The sequence below is a fragment of the Maniola hyperantus genome, chromosome 8 (genome assembly GCF_902806685.2).
Source record: "Maniola hyperantus chromosome 8, iAphHyp1.2, whole genome shotgun sequence".
Classification (NCBI taxonomy): domain Eukaryota; kingdom Metazoa; phylum Arthropoda; class Insecta; order Lepidoptera; family Nymphalidae; genus Maniola; species Maniola hyperantus.
Window position 1 is genome coordinate 3,504,876 of NC_048543.1, and position 20,881 is coordinate 3,525,756.

Consider the following 20,881-nt stretch of genomic DNA (forward strand, 5'->3'; position numbering starts at 1 on the left):
AGATTTATGTACTATCTACCTAAGGCATTCTAATGTATCTAAATTAAGTCTTGGCATTAAGCTAGAATAACTAAGCATGATTAGCCATCACTAAGTATTAAGCGACCCCGGTAAAAGTTACATTAAAAACAATTTTGCCTAACATCTAGCAAATTTCATTTATAACACCTCATATACATTACAAGGGAGTCGACGGCTAGCTTCTATTCTTTACTAGGTAGATAGATCAAGTAAAGTAAATTATTTTTTTCCTCTAATCTTTGTAAGGTGGTAGATTATTCCGTATCCGGGTATATTTCTATTCCGCCCAATTTACCACCCTTACACCACCCTTACAGAACCAAAAGTCGTCTACTCAGCATCTGTTGGATACACATCTTAATATATTTCCAACGCTGATATTCTGTATAAAAACCTTGTGCTATGTACAAAAAGCATTGACGACAAAATGCTACTAAAATAAATCAAACAATAGAATTTAAAACTAAAAGGAACAAATTAGTAAAAAAAAAAAAAAGATTCCGACGAATTGAGAACCTCCTCCTTTTTTTGAAGTCGGTTAAATATTTAGATTAGATTTATTTATAATTACTATAAGCAGTGATAGCCTAGTGGTTAGGGCTGTGGTCTCCTATTCGGGTCGCAAGTTCAATCCCTGGCACGCACCTCTGACTTTTCGAAGCTAAGTGATAATTAAATATCACTTGCTTCAACGGTGAAGGAAAACATCCTGAGGAAACCTGCACACCTGAGAGTTCCACATAAAAAAGTTCTCGAAGTCCGCCAATTCGCATTGGACCGGCGTGGTGGACTATGGCCTATAACCTTTCTCTGAGAGGAGACCTGCACTCAGTAGTGAGCCGTTGATGGGTTGCTGATGATGATGATGATGATGATAATTACTATAATGAGGTATTATCAACTAATTGATTTCATAACGCTATCACTATGTTGCGTTAAATCTAGTTTTAAAACTGAAGTTAAACATTGATTTTAACACTTACGTACATTAAGAATAATGGTGACGACTGTAGCGCGATAGATCAGGCAGGTAGCAGGTGAGAGGCGGCTCGCAGGCTCTTGCAAGTTTTCAGCTTTGAAAACTCCTTCCACGACTCGTTGACTTTGTTGGATGAATGATGTATTTTCGAAAACCATGCTTATAAACGTTCATAACACCCACTGTAAGCAGTTTTTGCTTAGTGTTCCGTTGTAAAATAATTTATAAAACACTATCTTAGTATTAATTTTAAAAAACTTTAAAATGCAAGTTTGTGAATTCTTCTATATATATAGTAGGTATATAGGTAGCGATAGCCTAGTGGTTAGGACGTCCGCATTCTGATTGGAGGTCGGGGTTCGGTCTCGGGCACGCACCTCTAACTTTCCAGAGTTATTTGCGTTTTAAGTAATTAAATATCACTTGCTTTAACGGTGAAGGAAAACATCGTGAAGAAACCTGCATGCCTGAGAGTTCTCCATAATGTTCTCAAAGGTGTGTGAAGTCTACCAATCCGCACGTGGTCAGCGTGATAGACTATGGTCAAAACCCTTCTCACTCTGAGAGGAGACCCGTGCTCTGTAGTGAGCCGATCATGATGATGACGATAATAAAGGTAGTAGTAGGTACCTACATAAAATTATATTTTCCTTGCTTTTGTCTTTTTTATTTTATAAACTTAAGTTTTTATATTTAAGTATTTTTATTTAATATATTTACGTTCAATAATACATACGGAACCCAAAGTTGTCGTTTAGACGGACTCCGCCGCTTCAGGTCATTCCCCGCACGCTTGCCTGAATATGCAAAATTTGATAGTCGCAAATTAGAAAACAATTTAAATAAAATATATAATAATATGATTGTTATTTTACAGAATGTGTCGTAACTACCATTGGGAAACTAACGTTAAAGCAGTTTTTGCTTAGGGTTCCGTTGTAAAATAATTTATAAAACACTATCTTAGTATTACTTTTAAAAAACTTTAAAATGCAAGTTTGTGAATTCTTCTATATATATATATAGTAGGTATATAGGTAGTGATAGCCTAGTGGTTAGGACGTCCGTCTTCTAATTGGAGGTCGGGGGTTCGGTCTCGGGCCCGCACCTCTAACTTTCCAGAGTTATTTGCGTTTTAAGTAATTAAATATCACTTGCTTTAACGGTGAAGGAAAATATCGTGAAGAAACAGCATGCCTGAGAGTTCTCCATAATGTTCTCAAAGGTGTGTGAAGTCTACCAATCCGCATGTGACCAGCGTGATAGACTATGGTCAAAACCCTTCTCACTCTGAGAGGAGACCCGTGCTCTGTAGTGAGCCGGTGATGGGTTGATCATGATGATGATGATGATGATGATGACATAGGTAGTAGTAGGTACCTACATAAAATTATATTTTCCTTGATTTTGTCTGCGGCTATAAGTAGTATTTGTATTGAATATATTTATGTTCATTTATATACACGGAACCCAAGTTTTCGTTTAGACTCAAACTTGCAATTCTACGTAAATGCTTGCAGTTTTTGCTTAGGGTTCCGTTGTAAAATAATTTATAAAACACTATCTTAGTATTACTTTTAAAAAACTTTAAAATGCAAGTTTGTGAATTCTTCTATATATATAGTAGGTATATAGGTAGTGATAGCCTAGTGGTTAGGACGTCCGCCTTCTAATTGGAGGTCGAGGGTTCGGTCTCGGGCACGCACCTCTAACTTTCCAGAGTTATTTGCGTTTTAAGTAATTAAATATCACTTGCTTTAACGGTGAAGGAAAATATCGTGAAGAAACAGCATGCCTGAGAGTTCTCCATAATGTTCTCAAAGGTGTGTGAAGTCTACCAATCCGCATGTGGCCAGCGTGATAGACTATGGTCAAAACCCTTCTCACTCTGAGAGGAGACCCGTGCTCTGTAGTGAGCCGGTGATGGGTTGATCGTGATGATGATGATGATGATGACATAGGTAGTAGTAGGTACCTACATAAAATTATATTTTCCTTGATTTTGTCTGCGGCTATAAGTAGTATTTGTATTGAATATATTTATGTTCATTTATATACACGGAACCCAAGTTATCGTTTAGACTCAAACTTGCAATTCTACGTAAATGCTTGCAGTTTTTGCTTAGGGTTCCGTTGTAAAATAATTTATAAAACACTATCTTAGTATTACTTTTAAAAAACTTTAAAATGCAAGTTTGTGAATTCTTCTATATATATAGTAGGTATATAGGTAGTGATAGCCTAGTGGTTTGGACGTCCGCCTTCTAATTGGAGGTTTGGGGTTTGATCCCGAGCACGCACCTCTAACTTTTCGGAGTTATGAGCATTTTAAGTAATTAAATATCACTTGCTTTAACGGTGAAGGAAAATATCGTGAAGAAACCTGCATGCCTGAGAGTTCTCCATAATATTCTCAAAGGTGTGTGAAGTCTACCAATCCGCATGTGGCCAGCGTGATAGACTATGGTCAAAACCCTTCTCACTCTGAGAGGAGACCCGTGCTCTGTAGTGAGCCGGTGATGGGTTGATCATGATGATGATGATGATGACATAGGTAGTAGTAGGTACCTACATAAAATTATATTTTCCTTGATTATGTCTGCGGCTATAAGTAGTATTTGTATTGAATATATTTATGTTCATTTATATACACGGAACCCAAGTTATCGTTTAGACTCAAACTTACAATTCAACGAAATGCTTGTCTTGCACTTCACAAAGGTACAGGATGTAATCTAATAGCTTTCAGTTATAAAATTACTAATAGGTACCTATATCTGATTATACTAGATGATGCCTACGACTTCGTCCGCGTTGATTAAGTTTTTTCATTCCCGCAGGAACCCTTTAATTTTCCGAAATAAAATGTAGTCTATGTGTTAATCCAGGGTATAATCTATCTTCATTTAAAATTTCATCCAAATCCGTTTAGCTGTTTTTGCGTGATTGAGTAACAAACATCCAAACATCCACACTTTCACATTTATAATATTATAAGTAGGATCTTATTCAATTCGTCTATACCTATACTATGCGGAAATGCATGGGGTTCTAGTTCCGATTCCTATTCGAGTAACTACGGTAACTTACTATTATTATAATCAGCTTGGGTTAAAAACAAACTTTCTGTATTACTATTTGGAGAATAAAAGCGTAATACCAAAATAATAAATAAACTATACAATAAACGTCTATCTATTAATTTACTGTTAATTTAGTATCAAAAGAAGTAATGAGGAACCAACTAAATTACACCCTGTATTGATTACTATTTGCAGAAAACACTTGGTAGACATTAGGTACAAAAATGAAGTAAACATGATGCATCGTATTTCAGTCAGCAATATACCGATTAGCAAGAAATATTTCGCAATTTAACTTGGATATGTTACTTTACCTATATAAAATAGGTGTTTCAATGTTAATGTTTTTCAGAAGAACGCCTTTTCCTTCCCAGAGATGAGCTCGCTACCACGGTAAGTAACAGCCTTTTAAACTCCCTTTGCTGGAAAATGACCTCCTCTCAGATAGCGATAGGGATTTGAGCCTGAATCCACCGCGCTGGCTCAGTGTGGTTGGTGGGTAAACACATGTCAGATAATAATCATCCAAGCATGCGGGTTTCCTCACGATGTTTTCCTCATCGTAAGTTTGTGATAAAAGCGTGCATAACATAACACTTTATTTGTTGATGGAGAGCTCGCTTTCTGCCAATGATAATGTATTCACGTATCGTGGATTCGATTAATGGATTCACGAGCGCCGCGTCGCCTAGTGCTCAAACTGCTTGCTGGCGTACGCGAGTCGCTTCGATCGTAACGTGAACATACAAATATTGTTTATGAATATGTTTATTCACTTTCTGAAACAGATCGAAATCGACTCAAGACAAAACCAGATAGCAACCGAACTGAAAATCACTAAATCATGTTTCGAATGAACGAAATGCAAAAGCTATAATTGGGCATTGCTAGATCACTAAAGCATGTTTCGTGAACGAAGTGGAACGAAGTGAAACGAAGTGAAACGAAGTGAAACGAAACATGCTTTAATGATCTAGAATGCCCAATTATACACTACTGACAGACAGACAGACAGACACACTTTCGCATTTATAATATTAGTATGGATATGGATAATGAATCGCTGAATGTGTTGCTGATCTCAAATCTCGAGAACAGCTGAACCGATTTCGCTAATTCTTTTTTCATAATATTCCTTGAAGTACGGGGATATGGTTTTTACGGACAGAAAAATTTAAAAAAATATCCTAAAAAAGAATCGACTGTTGACCGTTGGAAGTTCGCCGGGGCAGCTAGTTAGTAATAGCGATCTTTGTGATAGGAAAATATGAGGAAACTAGACTGCAAATTATATTTTTGTTTGCGAATTTTTCGCTGCTCTAGACGGTTGAACCTTGTCATAAATGAAGTAATAGCAGGGTAATGAGGCAATCATTCGGGATCATCTGAGCCAATTGATGAACTTCAAAGCAATGACTTGCCGCGGGTATTATCGTTTTCAATGCCTCGCCGCTTTAGGAATGTTTCACATTAGACCATATTGAAAACATTTCGACGTACCTATCACGTCTTACATTACCAAACTACGTACGATGCACCAAAAATGTCATTTTTTGTTCATCATCATCATAATTCAGAATTCAGTATGTAGATTTCCTCACGATGTGTTCCTTCACAACAAACTTGTTTACACCTCTCTTACACAGTGTCGATATAGAGAGAAATTGATTCGTATTTTTGGAAGCAATCTATTAAACAAATCAAATTAAAAAAGGTAAAAGAAAATTTGATTATTTTGTCTCATCTTTATTTACAATCATCTTTTTTTTTTACAAAAATTAACGCAATAAACTTTTTTTTTTACACAAAATACATCTAGCTGCGGGGTACAACCTGAGCTGGCGGTGCATGGTCAGTCAGGGCTTCAGATTGAGAAACCTCCTTACAATGTTCCGCCTTCTATTAAAAATAATTGGGATGGGGTAGTCGCGGCCCCCTGTAGTATCTTCTAACCCCTCTATTTATGGAATTAAATTAGCTCGATACCTACATTCCGCTTTCCGCTTATGTTTTCCGCTGTCAGTTTGACCGCAGGTTCGGCCTTACTGAAGGTCGCGCGGGGGTGGTCTCAGCCCCTGAAGTCTCTCATTTCAGTGAAACGCGTTCCCGTGTCCACTTGTTGATATTTCGCCTCATAGTCGTAGATCGTAGAGTCGTAGAGGATAACTTGACTGTGTGACTGACCCATGGTATATAATAAATAAATAATAATAAATAATGTTGAAACTACTTTAGAACGTACTCTATCGTGAGTGGTGGTCATAATTGCATAGTGTATACTATAACACGGATATGGACTTATTAAGTAATGGTTTTGTTGGCCCGACTACTATGCGTTTCACATGAAAGTTTATGAGGACTTGTGAGTAGGTAAGATTTTCGCATAAGTATCAGTTTTTTATTATTCAAGCTTGCAAGTTAAGCTAAATTATTATTTTATCGCCATAATTTGGCCTACATGAAGTAAGATCATTTTAATTTTTCCACTGAGAAATGTCTCCCGAATACCTACTTACAAATAAAATCAGAGGTTTGTGTATTTCAGCATTCTGCCTATATTTATAGCAATTTTTTTAAGGTCACTTAAAAAAAGAAAATCCTGAACATTAAGATACGCTTCCTACAGGTTCATACGTATATTATCTACGCTATTGGTTAGGTCAATAACAAAAAATTTAGCCCGGAAAATTCCTTTCCCCTATTATCAGATCTCACTTCACACTTATACCAAATCTACCTACACCTGGGTCATTTAGCTATGACGTTGGTACTAAAATTAAAGCAGCTATTCCTAACTGCGAAGACTAAAAAAATTCAGTTCAATTTGCGGTCTCTCCCCTGCCTGTAGTTTCACCAATGTCAAGAGCAGGAGCACTTTTCCATTTAACAAATCCGGCCACAGAATTCTAAATAAGGTAATAGAAATGGTGAGTCAAGGATATTATAAAATTCCAGGTAGGTAAAGCTCACACATTCGTATTTTAAAATAAAAAGTGAAGGCAAATTCGTACGTTTATGTGTGTGTGAAATGCATGCGTGTAGTGATATATACGCTACTGGTAAACAGTTTCACTTAATTAGGTAGGTTCAAATATTTGTTCACTGAATATCTTTTTACTGATTTTAAATCATTTCTTATACAAGAGCAATAGTTGTTGAGTTTCTTGCCAGCTCTATTCGGTGGAATCTTCTTACCGAATTGGTTGGTAGAGTCGCGACGAATAAGTGCCACAAGTTGTCCGTCCTAGATGAAATATAGGAATTTTAAATTTGTCTCCTGAACTTAAAACGTTAAGGGATTTTAAAGTCCTTATGGAACTTTGCACACGAATTCCGTCTCTACAACATTTTCGAAGCTTATGTGAGCTTCGGATTCCTTTTCCGTAATCAACATGTTGCAGGATTCTTGGCCTAGGCCAATATAAAGTAAATAGATATTATATTGTTTTAGGTTATTTGTTAGTGAAACATGGCGGAGCATAAGGCTGACTACTATCCAAACTGTGACAGTAGCGTATGGCTGAGATCTTGCGAAGTTGAAGTGACTGAGCCTATCGAAGGACTAATAACAGGTATGTATTAATCCATACCCATACTAATCGATACTAAAATCCACCTTCATCCTAATATTATAAATACGAAAGTATCTGTCTGTCCCTGTCTGTCACCTCTTCACGACTCAACTTCTGAACCAGTTGGCGTCTAGTACGAGTACTTAAGTATATTATACTTAAATGTTTTTGGTTGGCACTGAGTTTACCAGCAATCAGAAATGAGGAGATCCGTGGGAGAACTAGAGTAACCGACATAGCTCAACGGGTTGCGATACTGAAGTGGCAACGGGCAGGGCACGTAGTCCAAAAACCGATAGACATTGGGGCCCCAAGTACTAGAATGGTGAGCTCACACCGAAAAACGCAGCGTTGGAAGACCCCCCGCTAGGTGGGCAGACGACATCAAACGAGTTGCAGGAGCCGCTGGATTCAAGCGGCGCAAGACCGAACGTATCGTGTGTAAGTCCCTATGTCCAGCAGTGAACGTGTTTCGGTTGATAATGATGAGATTGCTTGCATTCTGATGACTGACATGGAGTATACCTAGTTTTATCTCAAAAAATCAGGGAGTTCCCACGAAACGTCGTAATTTGATAACTTCTACAAACTTGGTAGATTTACTACCTACCTACTTAGATCTAAGATTGATTAGCATCTCAGTTTTTCATTTTCAATAAAAAAGTGTTATACCTACTGGCAATTGTATCCTGAAGACGGACATACCTACCTATGATACTTTTTACATCGGAAAATTAAATAGCTCGTCGTGATTTGATGCCTCCACACAATTTTGGCAGAATCACTAGGTCGCGGCTCAGTTTTCCTCTCACAGGCCGCTAGCAAAACAGCACCCTATAATGTAATCATAACAGGTAGGTACTATACATAATAGATACATACTAGGTATCATATTATCTACAGAAATAGAACTATGGCTATGTCTAGTTTATGAACCCCTATTTTATCCCCTTAGGGGTTGAATTTTCAAAAATCCTTTCTTAGCGGATGTCTACGTCATAATGCATGCTGTAGCTGTCTGCATGCCAAAATTCAATCCGATCCATCCAGTAGTTTGAGCTGTGCGTTAATAGTCAGGCAGTTAGTCAGTCAGTCAGCTTTTCCTTTTATATAAATAAATATGTAAGTAAATATAATATTTTCAGGCAAAATACCGCCTTGGTTAAACGGCACCCTGCTCCGCAATGGGCCCGGATCCCTCAAAGTTGGTTCCATGAGATTCAAACACCTGTTCGACAGTGCCGCGCTGTTACATAGGTTAGTATGAATGTGAAAGCTTTAAGCTTACGTTTTTAGGGTTCCGTACCCGAAGAGTGCCAACGGGACCCTATTACTAAGACTACGCTGTCCGTGCGTACGTCCGTCCGTCTGTCTGTCAACGGGCTGTACCGAGTACAGAGTTGAAATTTTCACAATTATATACTTATTTTTATATATTTTTTAATGGCCGCCATGACAACAAATGATAAACATTTAAAAATGGCTGCGATGAAATTATTTTTTGTACGCTGGTACGGAACCCTTCGTGTGTGAGTCCAACTCACACTTGACCGATTTTTTATTGTGATTACTAGTTAGCCCTTGACTACGTTCTGACCTGGTCTGCAAACAGGTCTGCAAAATAATTGCATTTTTTCGTAAGTTGAAATCCAATATCCATGATCTACCGTAGACCGTCTACGCGACGACCTCCCTGGCGCAGTGGTCATATTAGTGTTAGGTCCCGGGTTCGATTCCTGGCAGGGGTTTGGAATTCTATTATTTCTAAATTTTGGTCTGACTGGTGGAAGGCCTTGGCCGTGGCTAGTTACCACACTACCGACAAGGCCGTGCCGCCAAGCGATTGGGCAGTCCGGTACGATGCCGTGTAGAAACCAAAGGGGTATGGTTTTAATAAAAACTGCCATGCACTTTCCAGGTTAGCCTGCTTCTATCTTAGACTGCATCATCATTTACCATCAGGTGAGATTTCAGTCAAGGGTAACTTGTATCCGAATATACGTATACCAATTTTGGTTTCTAGATACCTAAGTACCTACACCTAGTGCCCGATCATGTAAAATTGCTTGACAGCATTGCTTTACAAGTAAAGTGGCAACTAGCCACGGCCGAAACTTTCCAGAAGACCAGTCCCCAGACCAGAGTCAATTCAAAATTATTAATTTCCAAATTCCAGAACCGAACCTGAGACTTCTTATAAGTACAGTGCTCACCACTATTATGCCACTAGGACTAAGTAGATGTCAAAATGCTACTCTGTTTCTATTATCTACTTCAGATTCAGCATCCAGGATGGTCGGGTTACATACCAGTGTCGTTTCCTGAGATCCAACACGTACAAGCGCAACCGTGCCGCGCAACGCATCGTCGTCACAGAGTTCGGCACGCAGGCCGTGCCAGACCCTTGTCACACCATATTCGATAGGTGTGTATGTAGTAACTGCCTCATGAGCTCTCGGGTTCGAGTCTCAGGTCGGGCCAAAAAAATTACGTTTGATCTAGTTTCCCCCTTGCCATTTTACTATCAGAACACAAGACATTGTAAAGTTATGCACACTTACATAGTCGAAATTCCACGGACTCGTACGAAGCGATGCACTTCCTTGTTTCTAATACGCACTGCTATAATACGGAATGCCCTTTCGGCTTCCGTTTTTCCCCGCCATTTTCAATATTGGGACCTTCAAAACAAGAATGAAATAGGCACCAACATCACCTACTATTTGGTGAAATTGCCTCAAAGCGCATGTCTATTTTTTTTAATACTGCGTTATTCTACCACTAAAATAATTCTCAATATGGGAAGTTGGAGTGACACTCCAGAGCTTCAAAATACACGTAAAATTATTGGTGTGCCTGATCTTTCTCCGGTCGTGTCAGATTGGACTAAGAGATTTAAAAAAATGTAAGTGCATCTGCGTTTGCGCAGACACCATGCATGAAAGTTGGCTATTCGTTGAGGTTGGCACTCGTGGCCGGAAGATGTAAAGAGAGAAACATAATTACATAAGTTTTATAAGCTGAAACACCAACTCTTGGTGATTGGCTAGGCAATCTTCAGGAATGCTAAGTGCAACAGCCCTCACAGGCCAAACCTTAGAATTTTTGTGTCACCCGAGTGTTTCGAGGAGTGTGCAGTTGTGCACGAGAGTGCATTCCTGAAGAGGACAAATATTTCTGCCAGCGTAGAGCGTAGCGAGATCTATAATTAATCTATGCTACCAGCTTCTTTTAGTTAAAAATTTCAAATAGGTATACCTGCCGTTATACCTGCAGTTATCGAAGGTATAATAATTTTCTACTTCTTACAGAGTTGCGGCACTTTTCAAGCCAGGCGACTCGATATCCGACAATGCTATGATCTCGCTCTATCCATTCGGAGACCAGGTGTATGCTTTCACGGAGGCACCGGTCATTCATAGGTAAGTTACTGGCGTTCGATTGGAATTTTCTGTCCAAAAATTCCTTATTGGTACCTAGTAGCCCGGATTTAGGATGTTGGCGGTGTTTCAACCCCGTGCCTCGGAGAGCAAGTAAAGCCGTCGGTCCTGCGCCTGAGCTCTCTCCAGTCGTGTCGGATTTCCATCCCATTTGGCTATGAGAGTGAGGGAATAGAGAGTGCACCTGTGTTTACAGTTGGCTAATCTCCATAGAGCTGCTGTGGTCGAATTTTGGTCGGTCGGATATTAATATCATTCGAAATTTAACAACAGAATTCTACGCATAGGTAGGTCCTAGGTGTTATTTTGGGTAGTAAATAATGCAATCGAAATTTAACAACAGAAATCTACGCATACAATAGGTTTATTTTGAGAGGTCAATAAGGCGAAAAGTTAATAGCTAAACTAAACATACATTAAAGGTAGAGGAGTTTGCTCTTAAGGAACAATTAAGCTTGGAATAACTCTTCAACAAATTTTTCTCTATCCCGAAAAATTTAAGACGCCTCATTATGTACCTAGCTGTGAAATCTTCCCAGCGAACTAAAAATTAAATCTGAATTTCAGAATAGATACATTGACTCTGGACACATTGGAAAGGAAGGACCTTATGGAGTGTGTTGCACTAGTTAACCACACTTCGCACCCGCATGTGATGTCGAATGGTAAGTTGTGCGTTGACACAGTGGCCCCATGTCATATCAGGGTGACAGCATTAAGACCGGGAGCCGCAGCAGATAGGTATGGCTGAAAACCGCAAGCGGCGCAAGTATGCCTCTCTTATCGAGAGTTACATTTTTGTACAGTTCCGTTTGCCGTGGAGTTAATATTCCATGGCCCCAAGAACTAAGGTGCAAAAATAATTTACTACTTAGACATTTCACCGCGATCAATAACCTAGTCCTAGCCTCATCTGGTGACAGAAGGGCTGACCCATTTTTTGCGCCTGGCTTGGACAGCGCGGGAATAAAGCCATCAGTTCTTGGCGCCATTCCACGTGGGCATGATTTGTATAATAATTGCGTGTAATATCCGCTTAGATTGCATGATAATCCAGTTAAATAAAATAAATTAAATAAAAGGGTAAAATAATAAGGTTTTAATATTTAATTTTAAATCCAGTCTCTTCATTTAAAATTAATCTTTGTCAGGGTGGGCATTATTGAGATTTAATTTAATTTTCAGGTGATGTGTACAACGTCGGAATGTCGATTATAAAAGGCTGTTTAAGGCACGTTGTTGTAAAATTTCCTTTTACAGAAAAAGGTAAAGACAATTTTTCAATAATTAAATTAGCCTTATATCTTTTAGACAGATAATAGCCCTGTTTTGCAAGGTATACTTACTTAGATACTAAGATCTGCATTTCTATTATTTTATTTTAATGTGCATGGCATTGTCTATTATTGTTAAATATTTCAGGAGACATGTTCAAGGAGGCGCACATAGTGGGCAGCATGAAAACACGGTGGATGATGCATCCGGCATACATGCATACATTTGGTAATTCCTTGTCGTTATATCTTTTTCTGAAATATTAAAATTAAATAAAAATTGACCCGCCGAGAAGATTTTCATACAAAAATATTATAGCATTAAGTACATCCTTTTCGACTTTACCGGCCAATTTGGACCATCGTTGTTTAACCAGTGCAATTTTTTTTTTTTTTTTTTTTTTTTTTTTTCTTGAATATATATATATATTTTTTTTTTTTGTTTTTTTTTTTTAATACAATAAAACTTAAAGCTAGCCTTATCTAATTACTATATAAATCATGACCGCGTGGAATGGTGCCAAGAATACTGGCTGCATTTCCGCGCTGGACAGCCAGGCTGATACCAGTGCAATCGACTGATATGCATTGTCAGCAACGGGCCTGTTGTTCATCAAGCATAAAGGTCTTCACATATTACACAGACTTGACACCGACTCCACTCCGACGCGACTTAGAATGTGGATGACAATATCATAAATTTCACCGTAAGGAAGACGATACAGACGAAAACAAACTGTGGAACACGTCCGTAAGTCGTGTCGCGGCAGACAGCCGCAACTGATAGGCGTGCAAAGTCGTTTGCGATGTGGCTTCAGATATTATATCTCTCGGACATCCGAGTGCTACGTCCGCGACCGTCCGACAGTTCGCACAGTTCAGTGTACTTAACGTCACGGCTGTCACCGCATCCAATAATAATAATTTGTTTCCGCCTTCGTGCTTTACTGTGAGTCGACCTTTATACCTAAGTATGTGATATTTTTAGGCATAACCCAGAATTACTTTGTGATAGTGGAACAACCTCTATCAGTATCACTCTACAGAACATTCCGCAACCAGTTGAGCAACCAGCCACTCGCATCGAGCCTCAAATGGTTTCCACAACACAAGGTATCATAATCTCTACTATTTTGGTCATAGCCGGAAATTACTTTGTGATCGTAGTGAGAGGTAGCGAGATGGGTCTGTTGAAATGCTGTGTTTGAAACTAAGTAATTTTTTGGGGGCTGTAAGTCTGTGGCCCAGGTGGGGTGCGTCCTGCGGGGCGGCCGATTTCGATACCTATTAAAGACAGACACAGGACACTTCAATTTTATTTATTAGTATAGATTTAGACGGAACCCCAAAAACACTGCACACCACGCCAATGCGAATTTTTTGCTAATATTAGTTTGAAATGCCGTCATGTTGTGTTATGATGTGACTGTACGTCTAAGTACCTACTATGTAATCATAGTCTCGACTCTCGGTGACCTCGGCCAGTTCCTGGTTGATAGCCTAAATCGTTTAGAATTTTACGTGTTCTGACTTCTAATATAAAACATAAATAAAGTACCTACCTACAGCATGACAAAGTTCCTGTGCCCTAGACTATAGGGTCTCATGTTTTTTGTGGGAAGTCATTCTTTCGCCTGGATATAACCAGATACATAGGGTGCTAAGGTAAATCCACAGATAATTCATCTCAACTTCCATATACCTACTTTGTTAGTTTTAATTAGTGTGTAAATTTGAATAATTATCGATTAAACTCAAAAGACTTCTTTCTGGACTCCCCAGAATCATGAACGCCAGCGTGGTAGGCCGAAGCGACGTTGGCGTGATGAATTAGACAAGTTTACAGTTACGTGGCCTGAAGAGGCACGGAATAGGGAATGGTGGAAAGATCGGTGGGAGGCCTTTGCCCAGACGTGGGACAGTACAGACTGATTAAGATTAGATTAGATTAGATTAGATTAGAAATTAAAAAAGCACTTCAAATCATGGTGACGTCAAATGCCAGTATTTCATAGAAGCTCGAATACTAAACGCGTGTTTTGACGTTTGATAAAAATATGCTGATTTGACTAGTTATCAAATACCGAATTCTTAAAAACTGTCCACTGTCTTACTTTTCAGACTCACGTGGTTCTAATAAGTCGGCATACGGGTAAAGAGATCAACCGCTATCAGACGGACACTCTGTTCTTCCTGCACATCATCAATTGCTACGAGAAGGATCGTAGTCTGGTTGTGGATTTGTGTACTTATAAAGATGCCAAGGTGCTGGACGCTATGTACATTCACGCTATAGAAGTAAGCCTTCTTTCTTAGTAGAACTACAGTTGGCATCACCTTGAATCAGCAAAGTGGGTGATTTACCTATCAATCTATTTGGTGGTACCTCAGAAATCAGAATACTTAATAGTCCCTAGTGTAGGTATCTATTCAAAGTTAACTTTAACTTTGCGCTGCGGTGCGGTGCGGTGCGCTGCGCCACGCTGCGGTGTATCGCGGTGTGGTGCGCTGCGCTACGGTGCGCTGCGGTATGGTGTGCTGTGGTGCGGTGCGGTGCGTTGCACTGCGCTGCAGTGCGCTACGGCGCGCTGCGATGCGCTGCGCTGCGGTGTGGTGCGCTGCGCTGCGGTGCGCTGCGGTATGGTGCACTGTGATGCGGTGCGATGCGTTGCACTGCTAGTCTACACTAAAACAAACCTCGTCATTAGTTATAGTATGAAAATGTCCAGCAATTTCCATTGCAGTCCTTTTGGAAATTATTGGCATGCGGCCAGTAAAGACCCGATAGCAGTCCTATGTAGTGAAATCCTTTCTTCAGTAAAATAGTCGTTTACTGAGCAAGTGGGGGTAAAAATAGATTACAGTTATTTTTACTTTCAGTCAATGCAAAGCAATGCAGACTATGCGGAGTGGTTCCGCGCTAGACCCAAGCGGTTAGAGATCAGTCTGGATGCGCCTCCGTTGACTTACATACAGCCGAAACTACTAGTTGATTTGGGCTGCGAAACACCTAGGATACATTATGACTTATATAACGGTAAGGGAATCCACGTTTAACAAGATAAAGTTCTTAAAGGAGATATAAAGAATTAAAGAATTTGTTTAAAACTCCAATGTAACAACCCTGCTAATAGCTGGTCGCGGAAATGGGCTCGTGAAAAACTTCTGTAAATGTCTGCGAACTAGATGAATCGTTTGAACGTTTATTCATAGACAACGAAACGTGGTGGTGTGTCTATAAGTATGCTTGGTACTGACATACCTCATATTTTGTCATATTATTATTATTATGACTAGCTTATTTTCGCGACTTGGTCCGCGTGGACTACACAAATTTTCTAACCCCTGTTTCACCCCCTTAGGGGTTGAATTTTCGAAATCTTTTCTTAGCGGATGTCTACGTCATAATAGCTATCTGTATGCCTTTGTGAAGCGGGTTTTATAAATCTAAATATATAAAAAGAAAGGGTGACTGACTGACTGACTGACTGACTGATCTATCAAACTACTCAAACTACTAGATGGATCGGGCTGAAAAAGTCACAAAACAAACTAACGGTTCGTATTTCCACAAAATATGTAATTTATGTCGTTTCAAAATAGACGATTATTATTCACACTAAATTCGACAGATTTGTCATTACTTTGGTGTGAAAGAGTCAGTACTTAAGTATGCTAAAAATAAGTTGCTTATTATTTTCAGGTCGTCCTTACAGATACTTCTACGCCATCAGTTCAGATGTAGATGCTGAGCATCCTGGTTTAGTGAGTATCTAGTTTATTTTCCTTAATAAAAAATCTGAAATAATGCCTCATTCTACAAATTAGTATAATATGCGTAATGTCCAAAGCCGAAATCCGGGCGCATCGGGCGTCCTTAAGAAAGCTCAGAGAGTCTAAGCCCAACCTTCGACCTTCGGCAAATGACGGTAGAGTCCAAACTCGAAATTCCATTTTACTACATAGTTCGGCTTTGGACTAAGCAATCTTCAGTTTGAATATTGAAAATGTTTAGACTCACTTTAGACGTGGTAATCGTAATCATAGATAGAAGATAGAGAAAATTATGATAATTACTAATTCATTTATTCGTATACATAATTTTACCCGTACGTAATCTTCTGCAATATATATGACTTTTACAAACGTAGCAAGAAGAACCGTCAAGTGCAAGTCATATTCTCACACGAAGAGTTCTGTACCATCGTACAAGAGGTACTAACAATTTGCATGTCGGCCATTTAAATACACCCTGTGCAAACAACACTCTAAGTACCTATTGCGACTCATGAGATACCTTCTGATAGACGGACGGACGAACAGACGGATGGACAGCGGAGGCTTAGTAATTGTCCTGTTGGCAGCCTTCGAAACCATAATTAAAACTGCTAATGACAATATTTTGTCCTTTCGTGTTGATATCACGTCATTTACGTTTTTCCATACTACTGGAAATGGTTCCATAAGTTATCTCTAGTTATCTCACGATTTTTGTTGCATATTCCAGATTATCAAAGTGGACACCGTAATGGGCGAAGCTAAGACGTGGTGGGAAACGGACTGTTATCCCAGCGAGCCAGTTTTCATTCCTCATCCCGATGCTAAGGTAAAGTGCAAATGGCAGTCTCAGGAAAAGAGATTCTACTGAGAATACCCCCGTAAGAAACTCGGCAGTTACCTACTCTTCTCCAAAGATTCTCCTTTCACCAAAGGTTGCCTGGTGGAGATTGCTCTAAGCAATAAAGCTGCCTTTGCATACAATTGTTTTTAGTTTCTTTATTTTTGTCTTGTATATCTCATGTTTTCTGTGCCATAAAGTATTTCTATATATTTATCTTCTCAATTCTCATAAAAACTTTTCAAAATTAATAATAATCTGTTTTAATTAAGTTGTACATAAATCTCTAAGGTCCAGTAGCATGAAAGGCGGTTAAAGTTAACTTTTAACATTAATCACTTAAACACTGTGGCGTAATGGAGTAACTAACATCCAAACTTTTATACACGGTGAGATGTAACAATATCGTTAGTAAAAACAAGGAAACGCAAACTTAAACCGAAAATTTAATTTATTAATAATACTAGCTGATGTCCGCGACTTCGTACGCGTGGAATTAGGTTTTTTAAAAATCCTGTGGGAACTCTTAGATTTTCCGGGATAAAAAGTATAGTTTTGCATGGGTATAGATAAAGGTCTTTCTCTATACCCATGCAAAAAATCACGTCAATCCGTTGCACCGTTGCGACGTGATTGAAGGACAAACCAACAAACCAACAAACAAACACACTTTCGCATTTATAATAAGGGTACTGATTACCGTTGATAAGTAAATTAATTGCAGATAATAATGTATTAAGTGCAGACGTCATTAAGATTGTGAAAGATTAACATTGATTTTGGAGATGAATAACAATATATAAAAAATTAGGAAAATTGGGCAGTTATCTAATAGTATATCTATGCTAATATTATAAATGCTAAATGTTGGTGTGTATTTGTCTGTCTGTTACTTTCACGACCCATCCAATAAACTGATTTAGACGAAATTCAGTACAGAGACACGAGCAGCTTTCATCCCGGAGACGGATATAGGCTACTTTTTATGCCGGAAAACGAAAAGGTTCCCACAGGATTTAAAAAAAAACTAGGTCCACGCAAAGTAACGGGCATTACGTAGTAAGTAGGAGAAACTTACTAACTGACGTAGATACAACAAAATCTAGTAAGTCTAGTAAGGTCTAGTAAATACCTAATTAACTTGAGATTATGCACGTAGGATCTTCACAACATAGATAAGATAGGATTTCAGAAATTCTACCATAACGACGCCGGGACAGGTTAGCTATTTTTTAATAGGCTTTTGTTTTGGAGTTCTTTCATATTTATAAATAAAAAAGATAAAAATAATAGTTAATCCACTTGCTTCTTATAAAAAAATACAACACCGGCGTTTTGTGTTTTTTGTTTCAGGAGGAAGACGAAGGTGTGGTAATCAGCGCTCTGGTGTTTGGCACAGATGAGTGCGCTACGGGACTGCTGGTGCTTGATGCGGCCACACTGACTGAGCTGGCGCGGGCGTGCTTCACCACCCCTTCGCCAGCACCTAAGTGTTTACACGGCTGGTTCTTACCCAACAACTTGACTTGACTTGTGCAACCCATTTTGTTTTGTTTTGAGGTTTAAAGTTTAACCATAACCGTAAACGTAACTTTAACCGGCTGTCATGCAATTGGAACCAAATCATCATCATCAACTCGTCACCGGCGCACTACTGAACACAGGTCTCCTCTCAGAATGAATTTTTTTTGCCATAGTCCATCACGCTGGGACGTGCGTTAAAAATATTTTTATCGGTAGATATTTATTTTTTAAACGTTTGTGATTTCGTTCATTATCGATATTAAATAAATTTTGACCTGTTGCAGTTGTTTTAATTCACTCGAAAGCGCTGGTCAAATCCTTCAACAAGATGGTAGCTTGTGAGGTGCATCTGACGTGCATTCTAGTGCGAGCTTTAACGGGTCAGTGGTCTAAACAGACACATGTACAACCTTAAGCTCCAGGGCTCGGACATCTACAGACTGTGCCACGAGTCTGTCGAGACTCCGTTGCACATAGTCTGCAACTGCCCTGCTCTAATGTATAAACGAAGCACATCGTGTACCCTGAGGAGGTTACTTCAATTCCAGTCAAAAAAGTGCTGCTGTATCTTGCGGCCACAGGATTTGACAAGGCAATGTGAAGTGGAGGCGAACACAATGGATCGGAGACGGTCGAAGTGTTCAAGAACCTGCATAGCCCCAAAGTATAAGAAGAAGAAGCAGAACCCGCATGGGTCGTGAAAAGCTAGCAGACAAGCAGACGCACTTTCGCATTTATAATATTAGCATGGATGATAATCAGTATTCAGTACCCTTATTATAAATGCGAAAGTGTGTTTGTTTTTTGGTTTATTGGTTTGTTGGTTTGTCCTTCAATCACGTCGCAACAGTGCAATAGATTGACGTGATTTTTTTCCATGGGTATAGATAAAGACCTGGAGAGTGACATAGGCTACTTTTTATCCCGGAAAATCAAAGAGTTCCCACGGGATTTTTAAAAACCTAATTCCACGTGGACGAAGTCGCGGGCATCAGCTAGTATAATAATGAATGCACAATGTGGACCCTATCTAATGCCCAAAGATAAAATATAATAATCTACTTAATCACTGTTTTAATATTTGATAGCCATTTTTTTCGATATTATTTATTCTTATCATTTAAAATAATATTTTATCTTATGAATGCAACTCAAGATTGCTTTAGTGTTCCGCGCTAAATAATGTAAAGTAGGTTTATTTTTAACCGACTTTAAAAAAGGAGGAGGTTCTCAATTCGTAGTTTTTATTTTTTTATTGTTTATGTATGTTCCCCGATTACTCGAAGACGCCTGGACTGATTTTGAATTTATTTTTTTGTTTGAAAGGGTATTCAAGGTGGTCTTGCACACTTGTTACTTGTTAAAGATCTGATGAACATCTTTAAATATAGATAATGGAACTCCTCAACGGATAAGAGTAAATTGCTCGGGATCAGTGTAAATAGCTTAGTAAAAAGTAAATTTTCAACCAGGCATATCATATATATAGTTTAGTTATATATATTATGTAAATATAATTGTGTGATGGAATCGTAAATAAGCAGAGTGTAAATTTTTAATGTTTGTGGATAAAATCAGAGTGAACTAATAAAATGCATCATCATGACTGAGAATGAAAAAATATACTGCGTGTTTGATAAATCAAGGATAAAACATGACACATAATGTACCGATGTAGTACAACGCATAAAGTTTAACTCCTCACTCGCCATTTTAACTTTATTTGTCATATTTCATGTCAAAAGAACGATTTTAGTCCTTCATTTAAAGCTGAAACGTACTTTTGAAACTATAGTTGACCCGTAGAGTTAAAATGGCGCGTGAAGAGTCATTTTGTACGGACTATATTTTGTATCTTGTACCAAATAGTTAGTGCCATAGATTATTAAATTCTTTATCTACTCAAAACGTTAAAATGGCCCTTCGGTGCTTCGAGTTCACAGAAGTTTTTTACAAATTTATTTTCGCGATCAGCTGTTTACACGTGTACGGTACGAGGCTTATAACTTTTTGATACATCTACACATTCGATCCTAACTAATCTCAACTTGCCGGGATGTAACGGACATTATCTAACACCTTGTATATTTTTTTCTATGTAGGTACAAATATTATGGACATAAATGTTTAGCTACTAGTTGCAAATTCATGCCAAAATAAATAAAGCCTTTGTTCTCTAGCATTTCAATTCTTTACTTATATCCTTTAAATATTAGCATAGGTACTGTAATGATGTTGTCAACCTATGTAAAACATGCAACGAACATTCTTGGCACCATTCCATCGTGCATGACTTGCTCAGTAATATCCTTATTACCTAGCTAAGTTTATCAAGTATCATTTATTTAAAACTTCAGCGTGTAGGTATAG

The 20,881-nt window shown here is 38.6% G+C and overlaps 1 protein-coding gene across 5 annotated transcripts; it reads left to right on the forward strand.

The window, feature by feature from the left end:
- The first annotated feature begins 6,186 nt into the window (after window positions 1-6,186).
- Window positions 6,187-18,790, forward strand: ninaB (neither inactivation nor afterpotential B). 5 transcript variants are annotated; one of them, XM_069500305.1, is made up of 14 exons: window positions 6,187-6,453; window positions 7,535-7,655; window positions 8,801-8,912; window positions 9,934-10,080; window positions 10,967-11,077; window positions 11,663-11,760; window positions 12,281-12,361; window positions 12,518-12,598; window positions 13,358-13,482; window positions 14,491-14,667; window positions 15,250-15,406; window positions 16,073-16,134; window positions 16,877-16,975; window positions 18,341-18,790. In XM_069500305.1, exons 2-14 carry the CDS (start codon window positions 7,553-7,555, stop codon window positions 18,515-18,517), a joined length of 1,530 nt encoding a protein of 509 aa, XP_069356406.1. In that variant the 5' UTR covers window positions 6,187-6,453; window positions 7,535-7,552; the 3' UTR covers window positions 18,518-18,790. The 5 variants fall into 5 exon arrangements, with proteins under 5 accessions (XP_069356406.1, XP_069356409.1, XP_069356408.1 ...); XM_069500308.1 differs by having other exon boundaries at window positions 14,491-14,634; XM_069500307.1 differs by having other exon boundaries at window positions 7,547-7,655.
- The last annotated feature ends 2,091 nt before the right edge of the window (window positions 18,791-20,881 follow it).

Excerpts from the sequence above, each read along its gene's own strand:
- ninaB (XM_069500305.1), top strand. The coding sequence starts at position 7,553 with ATGGCGGAGCATAAGGCTGACTACTATCCAAACTGTGACAGTAGCGTA. Across the intron at positions 12,362-12,517 it reads ATTTCCTTTTACAGAAAAAG|GAGACATGTTCAAGGAGGCG; the intron begins GTAAAGACAATT and ends TAAATATTTCAG. Across the intron at positions 16,976-18,340 it reads TTCCTCATCCCGATGCTAAG|GAGGAAGACGAAGGTGTGGT; the intron begins GTAAAGTGCAAA and ends TTTTTGTTTCAG.